General features: G+C 47.8%; 1 protein-coding gene across 1 annotated transcript; it reads right to left on the bottom strand.

The window, feature by feature from the left end:
- Positions 1-3,500: 3,500 nt before the first annotated feature.
- oit3 (oncoprotein induced transcript 3) lies at positions 3,501-12,500 on the bottom strand (the record flags this gene model as incomplete). Its single annotated transcript, XM_079759017.1, has 9 exons — positions 3,501-3,683; positions 4,102-4,201; positions 5,174-5,601; positions 6,288-6,448; positions 6,684-6,806; positions 6,903-7,025; positions 8,207-8,317; positions 10,310-10,684; positions 12,437-12,500. 9 exons carry the CDS (start codon positions 12,498-12,500, stop codon positions 3,501-3,503), a joined length of 1,668 nt encoding a protein of 555 aa, XP_079615143.1.
- Between the last annotated feature and the right edge of the window lie 616 nt (positions 12,501-13,116).

Below are 13,116 nucleotides of genomic sequence, written 5' to 3'. Positions count from 1 at the left end.
CATCTCTCTCTCTCTCTCACTCTGTATCGCTCTCTCTTTCTTTGGCCCCTCTCTCGTCCTCCCTCCCTCACTCACTCCCTCTGTCTCTGTCTCTGTCTCTCTCTCAGTTTCTCTTTCTTTGGCCCCTCTCTCGTCCTCCCTAATCTCACTCACTCCCTCTGTCTCTCTCTCATTGCCAGGCTCGATCCCTCAGCCCCGGCCCGACTACCAGATCCCAGAGCCAGACGGCTGCACCTCGTCTCTGATTGGAATGCAGGTAGAAGGACCTGTATGTCCACCCCACCTCACCCCACACCACACCACACCTCCACACTCCGCTCCGTAGACCGCCGGTTCACAAGGCAGTACACCTCTAAGCCTGTACAAACTAAGATTGCTATGTCAGCGACCCCCCCCCCCCTTGTGGGAATGGGTTGTGCCGGCAACAACACACAGATAGATAGACAAACAACGGATAGATAGATAGGCAGACAGACAGATAGACAGATAGATGTTATCTTAGATTATAAACTTGGGAGAGACAGATGTGTGAGGGACAGAGAAGAGAATAGGCCTCTGCTTAATGCTCACCTGACGTATCATAAAATTATATATATATATATTTATAGTTATAATTAGCTAATTTAATTAAATGTCTTTTCAAAATAAACATTTGGTCAGTTTACTATGTGTGAACGTTAGAGTAGTGCCACTGCCTGCCTGCTGTGTGTCCCGCTGTAAACCCGCCCTCTTCAGACGTGTTTCCTGTTTGTGTCCGTGTGTCCAGTTCGACCTGGGCATCCCCGCCATGACGCAGTGCTGCGACAAGCTGGATCAGTGCTACGACACGTGCGGCTCCAGCAAGTCCCGCTGCGACTCCAAGTTCCGCTGGTGCCTCCACAGCCTCTGCACCGACCTCAAGAAGAGCCTGGGCTTCGTCTCCCAGGTCAAAGGTCAGCCTTCCCCGCTTGGTCTGGTCGGACCCTGGTGTTGATCTTCTTTTGTTTATAAGTCGACTGATTATTTTACATTTTCTGTCCTATAAATTGCACTCTATATACTTCGTCCCAGGGACAAGGATTTTCATGCAATTCCACACTTTGAGTACTATAATAGTAGTCGTTAAACTACTCTTTAGCAGAAGCTTTTATCCAAATAGACTCAAAGTGGGTGCAGATGCATGTCATCAAGGAGCAATTAGAGCAGTATTACTCATTGCGCGGCTCGCAAACCACATGCGGCTCGCCAAGCCTCTATTTGCGGCTCGCATGGCGGTAAAAATATACAGTGATATGATCATGCAGTGAATACAGATATTTAAAAAAACAATACAAACAATTATTTAAATCAACAGCGGCATTAAAAGGTGGAAATATAGCCTTGTCTAGAAAATATTTTTAAACTTGCTCGGCTCTACGCTGACAGCGGGGTTGCCAGATTGGCGGTTTTCCTGCATAACAAGAGAGAGTGTGCTCTTTGGATGGACTTATTCTTATAAACTTATTCTTCAATAGCTTCCATGTTATGTGACCCAGTGTCTCCACATTATTCCAGAAAATAGCACAAAGTCACACAAGTCTAAATTTTCCTCTCAAAGTGCACCAGATTGATGCATTCCAGGTTAAAAGGTACCAAATTTTCTTCCGGGGGAGCATGCCCCCGGACCCCGCTAAGGACCGGGTTCCCTCCACAGTTTCACAAAATTCTGTGGGAAACACTGCTTCAGGGAGGACATATTATTGAGCAGGCATACTTATTTATGACTGGATTTATAGCTTTTGATACTTTGCGGTAAAAATGGCTCTCCTGTTGACGTCGTCCTGTCAGTGCGGCTCTCCCGAAAAAAATAGTGAATTAGAGGTTATGGGCCCCAGCACTATCATGTAACTCAATTACAAAATAATGTCTTATCTTCCTAATCCTAACTCTCTCTTTCCACACTTCCCTCCCTCTCTCACCTCCCTCACTACCTCTCTTCCCTCACTCTCTCTCCCTTCTCTCCCTCTCTCTCTCCCCTCCCTCTCTCCCCTGCCTCTCCCTCCCCTCCCCACCCCTCCCTCCCTTCCCTCCCTCCCCTTGACCCCGGACTCAGCCTGTGAGTCGGGGGCAGACGCCCTGTACAACACGGTGTCGACCCTGGGCTGCAGGCCCTACATGAACAGCCAGAGGGCGGCGTGCGTCTGCACTGAGGAGGTGCGGGAGGAGCTGTGATGAGGAGGTGAAAGTCTCTGCCGAGGACACAAACGAGGCACACATGTCTGCGCGTCGACACACTTTATATTTATGGATATTTATTGTTGTTTATGGAAGGGGACAGCATTGACGACAGGGCTCATGGGAAAAGGCTGAGAGTATTTACATAGAGGGAAATGGTATTGAATAGGGATTATGAGCCAATATTGTGTTTTCAGTATCTGAACAGGACTTGGTTTTAGATGTTTTCTCTCAACAGTGTTGGTTGATTGGACAAATCATTTGCTATTTGTTTTATTATTTCAGGGCAGGATTATGACCCCATTAGCATAAATGACTTTGATGACTCAGAAGATGTGCCTGATAGAGGGAGCAAATTTCGGTCTGATTCACTTCCTGTTGCGCGAGAATGAACTGGAGTTAATGACTGCAGAAAGGCTTGTCTTGTCTTGTCCGCGTGTTCACGATCATCAGACCGCCTCGCTACACTCACCCTCTTAGAGCGGGACGTGTTAGCACTGCGTCCATTACTGCTACTCAGCAATGTGTCAAATGTAACTTATTATTTCCCTCATAGTTGGTTTTCTATGAATAAATGCATACATGATTGTCATTTGTTTTGCATAATTAAGGGCACATTACTTCTTCAGGCAAGTCGGTGCTTTGCATAATTCCCCAAACGAGACCAAACACTGAGACAAAAGACTATTGGTTTAGCCTGTGGCCCCGAATTTAGACCACTGGGAGAAGCAGTGCTAAAGAAATAATCCATACGTATCAGTCGCGGTGTTAAACACACACACGCGCACGCGTCTATAAGCTGCTAGTTCCATTTTGTAATATAAGCCGTGTTTGTAAATATAGGCTGAGGCGGGCAAACTGTAATCAGACCGGAGGACTGCGTGCATGGCTGACCTAGAAAAGCCTTTCTCACGCCCCAGCGGTTACAATCGTGCCGAGGAGACTTCCCCGGCCGCTAATGATGACTTTCTGGTACAAGCGTCGCTTTATTCACAGCGAAACTGTTGTGTTGGGAACCACGTCAACAAGCGACATAACAATAATAATAACAATAAATGAGACGCATGCAGCGCTTTCCCAGGACTCAAAGAGGCTTCTATGTTGGGTGTCTGTGTCGTGTGGTCCGTGACCTGATACCCGATGCGTAGCTGAATAATTGTGTCGCTCACCGTCTTCGCACGATAACACTGAACCAGAAATACACCCAGGGTCTGGCGGCGTGTTTCGGGTCGTTAGCCTCATTATGGGATGGCTCATCAGCGGGGCCCTTCGGGGGACTTTGGGTGTTGCGTCGGGGGCGTGGGTGTTCAGGGGTCCGGCAGGATGATGATGGGCCCCCCACTGAGCACACGCCGGTTCCGGGGTTCCTGGGGGTCCTGGGGGTCCGTGCTCCAGAGCTCCCGGCGCAGGCGGCCCACCCCGCGGCACCGCTGGACGCAGCGCGAGTCTCCGGCCCCGCACACCAGCACGTGGCAGTGGAGGAAGACCTCCTGGGGAGCGCACACACACACACACACACACACACACACACACACACACAGACACATATACACACACACACACACACACTCACAAACACACGTGTGCACACACACACACACGTGTTCGCACACACACACACACGTGTTCCCGCACACACACACACACAACACACACACGTGTTCCCACACACACACACACACACACACACACACAACACACACACGTGTTCGCACACACACACACACACACACACACACACACACACAGTTTCATCAATGCCCAGTTCTTGTATTCAGAGAAAAAGTTCCATAAATAAAATTATTAAAATGATATTGATCTGGAAGGCTCACTCGGGCATATAGATGGAGCCTCCATACACACACGACACACACATTGGCCAGCTGGCTCTCAGCGTGGGCTTCTCACCCGGTTGTCCTTGCCGATGAACTTGAAGACGGGGACTTGGTAGTGTTTGGAGAGTGTGTCCTTGGCCGTGAACTGCTTCACCGTATCGTCTGATATACACCTGAAAGGCAAATCAGTGGTCAGCATGGCTAATGCACCGTGGTCTTTAATCAAACAGCGTCTCCGCCTGCACCACGGATCACCTGCAGCCATTACACATCGAAGTGCTTTCATCTTGATATATGGAGAACGATTTTATGTTTATATTTCATTTGCATGATGGCTAAAATAGGCTTTGCTAATGGGAATGGGAGATTTAATTCGCCTATTTTCGCGACCCGAAAACAAGCGCCTCTGAGGTATGAATTCTGCACCTGAGCGACGTTTGTGATTTCTACTCCCATTCATCGAAACCGAAAGCCCTCGGCTGTCTTCCATCTTTAATTATCTGACGGAAAACCTCCACTTCCAAATCCTAACAGTGCGTGGCTGCCTCAGAACCCTTCCAGGGACCCTTTGAAGTGGTTTGGACCGTGATTAAAAAAGGCGTTCTCCCGTTTTTCCTGACTACACAGATTTAAATTATAAAGCCTAACTAGACAGTTCACTGTGTCACTTGACAGGCCCCTATATTAGCACCCCATGACATCACCATGAGCTTTGGAAACAGGTAGTGCATTCAGGGCTTTATGATACGGTAACTCACATATGCAATGAAAAAAAAAAAACTACAAATATGAAATATAATTTGAGAGGATAAATAAGTGAGATTATTCATTCATTAATGTTTACTATTGTACATATTTCTTATATTGTATTGTTATTTTTTTCGTATTTTTCACTGAGTCGAGGGACGTGACATCTCAATGTAGACCACTAAGCCAACACAGCACACACACACACACACACACACACACACACACACACACACACACACACACACACACACACACACACACACACACACACACACACACACACACACACACACACACACACACCTCTCTCTACCTCCAGACGCCTCCACCGGTGCCCCCCCCCCCCTCAGTCAGACCCTGAGCGTGCACACTCCCCTGAGACCCCCTGTAATCACCCGTCTCTGATGAGGTAATACTTGAGGGCCTGCTCCGCCTTGGGGCTGGGCGTGGCGAAGCAGCTCTCCACCAGCGCGGCCAGCCCGTCCAGCTTCTCCCGCGGCTCCACGCCGAAGTACAGCGCGTCGTGTAGCCGCAGCTGGGGCGGCGCGCGGTAGGGCTCCGCGAAGGCCTCGCTCTTGAAGAGCTCCAGGGTGAAGGGGAACACGCCCTCGCTGTGCCCGGCCAGCTCCAGGGCCGCGCTGCGCAGGCTGGCCTGGTAGCCTTCCACCGACACCTGGTACTCCCTGGGGAACTCGCAGGTGACGGGCAGCAGGAGCTTAGTGGTGCGGACGATCATGTCTCTGCCGGCTCCGCCGCCGGCACCGGCCCCCGTCCTCGGGAGCCCCGTCACCAGGTTGGTCCCCACGATCTTGTCATCGGTGACCTGGGTGGGGGGGGGGGCAGCGCTCGGGTTAATGGCTGCCGACGCTGGCCGATTCATGTGGGGGAAGAGGTCTGGCACTCTGGGATCGTGGTTGTCGACCCCGGGGCTCCGAGGCCCTAAGCTGCCTTTTAGTGGCGGCTGGAAGAGGTCGAGCACCTCTGCTCTCGATTCAACCGCTGAGTAGATTTGAGCCAAGCCATGGGAAGAGTAATAAGATAAGTACAGCAGCCAAGATTTTAGAGGGAAAGAATGCAGGGAGAGCTGCATAGCAAGGTCGAGCCTGGTCATTTGCAGTCATAACCACAGGCGAAGAACAACAAAAAAAACTAGTAGAGTCTACAGTCAAACAAAAGAATCTCCATATCGGGTCACATATTTGTAAGTTAAACTGGGTGTCAAGAACTGTCAATCTTTTCTGGTAAACTCCAATGAAAAGCATTGTTTATTTATTTGTTTTTACAGTTTTATTATAGAGTGAGTAAGACAGGAAGGTATGGGAGAGAGAGGGGAAGACATGCAGTGAAGAACCACGGGCAGGAATCAAACCCCGGTCACCTTGGTAAGGACTGGCCCTAAATGGCACACGCTCTACCCGCTGAATCACCGGGGCTCCCCAAAGCATTGCTTTCTTAGCGGACCTGGAATATCTTCCACAATGAATAACAACAACGCAGATTCGGTGTTACCTCCACCACCGTCCCACAGGTCTTGAGGCTGAAGCTCAGGTTGATGTGTGTGCCGTTGGAGATCCCACGGCAGGAAGAGTTGGTCAGGAAGAGGTCCAGACCTTCCACCAGATCCTTAGGGACTGACACCTTGATGCAGCTGGGATCGCACTGGACAGGAACTGCAGAGTCCAGCACAAAGGAAGTATTGACACTTGTGGTGTACTAACCTCTCACATCTGTTTTCATACGTACAGACGTACACACTGGTTCATCATATCTTTCAGGTGTCTCTTTAAACAAGATCAACGGTTTCTGATATGATCTGTGTGACAAAAACATACACACACACACACACACACACACACACACACACGCACGCCGTCGCATGCACAGGTGCACACCGTCGCACTTTACCCTGGCAGGTTCGGTTGTCCTCTCCCAGTTCGAGCCCACGCGGACAGCGGCATTCATGGGAGTCCAACAGGGTGACACAGCCGTGGCTGCAGCCTCCATTGCTGGCCGGACATCCTGCCACCTCTGCTTGGAGCGAGGGGGGAGATGGAAGGTTGTCAGGCACAGGGAGGGGGTTTCGCATCTTTTGTGTGAATGTGGATTTGGTCACTTGAACGCTACCTCTGCACTTGTGTCCATCTGCCTCTAGGACACGCCCTGGTCCGCATTCACAACGCCAGGAACCCTTGGTGTTTACACACAGCTCCGCGCAGCCACCGTTCCCTTTATCACACTCGTTCACATCTTGGGGTAGATCAAAAAGGTTTGTTTTTGTCAAACTATTTAAGTGTTTTCGGAGGAAAGCCGGATTGGGCACTTGCAGCTTTGGCGTTATCGTGTTTCATTGCATATAAACATAACAGCTTCATACCAGAACAAAAATAGATGGAGGAAAGGTATGGAGAAATAATCAAGAAACAAGTTTGAGAGAACAAGAAAAAAACAAGAACAGTACGAACAATAAAATCAAGAAAATTATAGACTTTTTTCTTTGCACGATCTCCATCTTCTTTCTTGATTTTTAATTTTTCTCTAAAATGAAATATGGACATAAATGGAAAATCCAGAAAAAAAAGTAAAACATGGAGAATGAGAAAATGAGAGAGAGAAAGTGAAAATTCACTTATGATACTTGTTTTTGAGCTTTCATATTCCATCAGCCCGGTAGGCTTTTCAACAGGTTTTCCTCCTAGCACTTAACACACACATCTTATTATGCAAAGCAGGCACACTACTTCATAAAAAATTACTCTGACTGAAAACAAGTTAAAAGGGACACACTTACTTGATAGCTGACTAATACGTTAATGAGTGTTGTTGGAGCTTAGCCGGTTCTGATTACATATTTATCAATCAATGCATCGGATATGCGGTCAGGTGTGTCTATGAAGTGCCTTCAACAGTGCTCTCCACCTAGCATGCTAATTCTACCTCCCTACTGCCGTAGCACAGTGGGCTAGGTGCACTTGCTACAAACATTTCCATTCCACTCATGTCTCTTACATCTGCCGTCCACCCTTGACTGACTTGTTATTGATTGTACTGGATTAAACACCCTCATTATTGGTTGTGTTGAGGCACATTTGATATCATTTGGCAGTTAGGTGTGAGAAATAGGTCTGGTGTAAAAGTCATATCCCATTACACTACCTAATGAAAAGCTATTAGTGTTAGAGTAAAAAATAAAAAAGTTTCCAAAAGGGGAAAAGCTGGATTGATGCTCTCGGTTATTAATGATGAACTGTGTACTGGGGGATGTGAAATAGACCACTGACGGACATTACGTTTCCTGAAAAACATCCCTGGGGTCGGCCACTTCCTTTGCCTCAATTTTGGGACATATTTCCCTGTGTTGTGCTGCCGTTTTAATCAGTGAGCTCCCTTCCTCCCCTCTCTCCTCCCTCCCTCCCTCCCTCCCGACTCACCCAGGCATGTCTGTAGGTCGGGCCCCAGGGTCGTCCCAGGCGCACACTGACAACCGGACTCCGGACAATGGGGGCCCTTGCACTCCACCTCGTCGCAGATGTCATAGAAATCTGTACAAGGGAACAGACACAAAACTTAAATTCCGCACTTATTGTATGTCGTATTTAGGTATAGCGATTAGGTACAGTGGGGCAAAAAAGTATTTAGTCAGCCACCAATTGTGCAAGTTCTCCCACTTGAAAAGATGAGAGAGGCCTGTAACTTTCATCATAGGTATACCTCAGCTATGAGAGACAAAATGAAAAAAATAATAATCTAGAAAATCACATTGATTTTTAAAGAATTTATTTGCAAATTATGGTGGAAAATAAGTATTTGGTCAATAACAAAAGGTCATCTCAATACTTTGTTACATGCCCTTTGTTGGCAATGACAGAGGTCAAACGTTTTCTGTAAGTCTTTACAAGGTTTTCACACACTGCTGCTGGTATTTTGGCCCATTCCTCCATGCAGATCTCCTCTAGAGCAGTGATGTTTTTGGGCCTTCGCTGGGCAACACGGACTTTCAACTCCCTTCAAAGATTTTCTATGGGGTTGAGATCTGGAGACTGGCTAGGCCACTCCAGGACCTTGAAATGCTTCTTACGAAGCCACTCCTTCGTTGGCCGGGCGGTGTGATTGGGGTCATTGTCATGCTGAAAGACCCAGCCACGTTTCATCTTCAGTGCCCTTGCTGATGGAAGGAGGTTTTCACTCAAAATCTCACGATACATGGCCCCATTCATTCTTTCCCTCACACAGATCAGACGTCCTGGTCCCTTGGCAGAAAAACAGCCCCAAAGCATGATGTTTCCACCCCCATGCTTCACTGTAGGTATGGTGTTCTTTGGATGCAACTCAGCATTCTTTCTCCTCCAAACACGACGAGTTGAGTTTTTACCAAAAAGTTCTATTTTGGTTTCATCTGACCATATGACATTCTCCCAATCCTGTTCTGGATCATCCAAATGCTCTCTAGCAAACTTCAAATGGGCCCGGACATACACTGGCTTTAGCAGGGGGACACGTCTGTTACTGGAGGATTTGAGTCCCTGGCGGCCTAGTGTGTTAGTGATGGTAGCCTTTGTTTCTTTGGTCCCAACTCTCTGGAGGTCATTCACTAGGTCCCCCCGTGTGGTTCTGGGATTTTTGTTGGCCGTTCTTGTGATCATTTTGACCCCACAGGGTGAGATCTTGTGTGGAGCCCCAGATCGAGGGAGATTATCAGTGGTCTTGTATGTATTCCATTACCTAATAATTGCTCCCACAGTTGATTTCTTCACACCAAGCTGCTTACCTATTGCAGATTCAGACTTCCCAGCCTGGTGCAGGTCTACAATTGTGTTTCTGGTGTCCTTTGACAGCTCTTTGGTCTTGGCCATAGTGGAGTTTGGAGTGTGACTGTTTGAGGTTGTGGACAGGTGTCTTTTATACTGATAAGGAGTTCAAACAGGTGCCATTAATACAGGTAACGAGTGGAGGACAGAGGAGCCTCTTAAAGAAGAAGTTACAGGTCTGTGACAGCAAGAAATCTTGCTGGTTTGTAGGTGACCAAATACTTATTTTCCACCATAATTTGCAAATAAATTCTTAAAAAATCAGACAATGTGATTTTCTGGATTTTGTTTTTCCATTTTGTCTCTCATAGCTGAGGTTTACCTATGATGAAAATTGCAGGCCTCTCTCGTCTATTTAAGTGGGAGAACTTGCACAATTGGTGGCTGACTTAATACTTTTTTGCCCCACTGTATGTAGCATCTTATCCTAGCTAGCTTTGTTGTGTACGGGGAATGGGTTAACCTAGCGATTGTGAGTGCTTTGTACTTGGTTCTATGAACATCCTAACTGTACCAACAGCGATATATTTTCTCTTATGACAAATGTACTTATTGTAAGTCTCTTTAGATAACACCCTCTGCTTAAAGACCTAAATGTAAAATGTAAATGTAAAACCCACGGGGAGCCAAATATTTCCACCACCGTAATTATGTAAATACACTCAAAAAAGCAACAAAAAATTGAACATTGGCGGCACTTTTTCCAGGTGCGAGGCAACCACTTACGGCCGCAGTAGACGTGGAAGCACACAGGCGGTTTGGGCAGGCGGTAGACGTAGTACCCCCCGGTGCAGGCCTTCACGTCCACGCTGGAGTTCCACTGGCAGCAGTTGTCGTTGTAGCTGGCACAGACCGGCAGAGAGACGATGCCCTGTTCCGGTTCTGGGTGGGTGCCATTGAGCCAGATGGGAGCGTGAGTGCCGCAGTGATTCTCGGCGATGCAGAAGGTTGGCATGGCGTCGCCGGCCATGCCCGTGAAGCGGTACCACTCTCCGGACATGTGGCCGTCACAGAGGGGAACGCCGGCCGACTGGTTGATGTGGTGGTCCGTGTTGCGCCAGGGCTCGTTCAGGCTGGTGTAGGCCGAGCACGGGTCCAGGACTGGCCCCGAGAGTAGCAAGAGGACAGAGAGGTTTGAGATTAGGACCGCTCTCCGACTGGGAAAACTCTTTGTGTGAAAGAGTGACAGAGTGGCCCTGTTTGTTGTGGATAGAAAGGGCTTGGAAAAGGGGAACATTGGTTGGAGAGGTCTGCTGTGCTGCTATTGAGGTCCTTATTTGAAGATATTTAGGTACAGAATCAATGGGTGTTTAGAGTAACACCTAAAACGCCTAGCACGCCTCATGGTGTCACACTGTTGCCCTCTTTAATGTCTCAATGGATTGTTAACACGGAGGCAATTTCACTCGACCGGGGGGGGGGGGAATAATAGGCCATCAGCGAGAGTTAGCCGTCTGTATCTATACAAGCTCCTTCAATGTAAAGACCCCTTTTTCTGTTACCGAAGCCGTTGTTGCAGAGTCAGGAGCATAACACAAGGAGTCGAGGAGCCAAAGTGCAGCAAAACCTCAATCGATAGGCTCTCCTCTCTCCGTTCCACGGGCTCTCTGAACAATCTAATTAAGAGGCCGCCTTGAGTAGGAGAGGGCAAGCCGCGATGGTGGTTTAGTCGTGAAAACCAATGCAGGGGGAGGGCAGGAGTGCGTGTTGATCACAGGGCATGAGATTTTCAGGGGAGAGGGTGGAGGAGGCTTAGAAATCACGGGAGACTAATCCTCTCAGCTGTACGCCGATTTCACTCACATGAGAGCATAACGTTACATTGCGATCTAAATCACAGAGGAGATGTACCCACGGCCTTGATCTTACAGCAGTGCACCCGATCAGGATGACCCCTGAACTAAGACAGTCGTCAGAAACATGGCAAGGACTCATTTTTACATATTTAGTGTCCTTTTGTGCAGTATCTTGGGAACTAATTAAAAGAGTTTTGCAGGAAGGTGGAATGTTTGGGGGTTAACCTGAAAGATGCGCTGAACATGCAAATACGTCTCATTTAACACCACCCAGGATATATCGGTATTCTTGCAAATTATAACTACAACCCTCATCCCTGCAATTATAACTGTGATTATAATGAGATCAGGGTTATAATAGGTTATCACGATCATGCCTGATTAGAATATGCAAACACAAAGCCAAAAGCATCCTAATTAACAAAGAACCCTCCCCCCAAGTTCAATTGAAAGGCTTTGAGAGCAGGGAAAACATTTATTGCAGTGAAATAACCTCAGTATACTCATATTTATTTTCTGAGAGCCCATCCATTTCCTGCTTTCTGGCTTGGGCTCTGATAAAGCACCATCTATCTTCCCTCTACCTTCTCTTCCCCCCGATTGCTTTCCTTGGATCAATCGGCGTCCAGGCGAGCTGACGCTAGTATAAACGGCTGTTTATTCAGAGACCTTCCACTGAGACCGAGTGAGTTCCAGCTACAACAAGCGCCGCAGGGCACGGGGACAGCGCTGGCTTTGGCGACTCGGTGTTAATTGAAGGTCTAAATCTTCCTGCGAGAGCCAGGAGTGACTTCCAATGGCCATTAAGAGAGCAGCGAACCTGATGGCTGGTGGAGGGGCAAGGCTCCTGCGAACGAATGAGATTCAACACGACCTGTCGATGAAATAGATCCATCTGTGGTTTCAGTTCATCACTAGTCTTGTAGTATCCCTAAATTGGTTCGGTCCAGCAATATGCAATAACGCAGTTACAAATCATCCACGAGGGAACTATTATTTTTCAGATTGTGTGACTATATGATCATCGTTTTGTATGAATAGGAGGTGTTGCACTTACCGTTATCTGTGACTGCAAGGAGTCCTGCGTTCAGGAATATTAAGGTGGCCACAAAGGATATCATTGTCCTCTCTCTGTAGAGGGTTAAATCCACGCTCAAGCTTCTGCATATGTGTGCCATTTACGGAGAGGAACCGGCTCTTTATTATAGGCACCTTATCTCCATGAATGTGCCTGAGCCCCTTTGTGTGTGTGTGTGTTATTTACAGTCTAGCTCACCTTGGCCCCTGTGACAGCGTCCTCCATCCTGGAAGAGGCTTCCATATCCTTCATTGTTCTCCCAGCCTCTCTGGTCATTATGGCCTATCTGGAGGACGCACGGGTGACCTTTGACCCCTCCATCACAACGCCATTTCATCACCCTTCTCTTCATCCTCCTCCTCAATGAGCAGGACCCGTCCTTAATATTTTAATCGTTTTAAATACTTTAATCCGTATTTTATATTCTCCTAGGTTACCTTTTTTTGGAACACTCAATGGTTTATTAAGCTTCCATTATTTCAAAGTGTTGGATTTATTTTTATACACTATTACTTTGAAATCCCCACTTCAGGTGCCCAGATTGCTCCCCGCTGTCCCTGCACTACTCGAATACAGAGTCCACAATTACAACGGGACAGTACGATGTGGCATTAAAACAGGCAGCCGGGGGAGCCGCTAAAGCACATTATGTCGAGAGG

The sequence above is a fragment of the Pollachius pollachius genome, assembly GCF_949987615.1.
Source record: "Pollachius pollachius genome assembly, chromosome: 2".
Lineage (NCBI taxonomy): Eukaryota > Metazoa > Chordata > Actinopteri > Gadiformes > Gadidae > Pollachius > Pollachius pollachius.
This window is presented reverse-complemented; position numbering and strand designations above follow the sequence as displayed.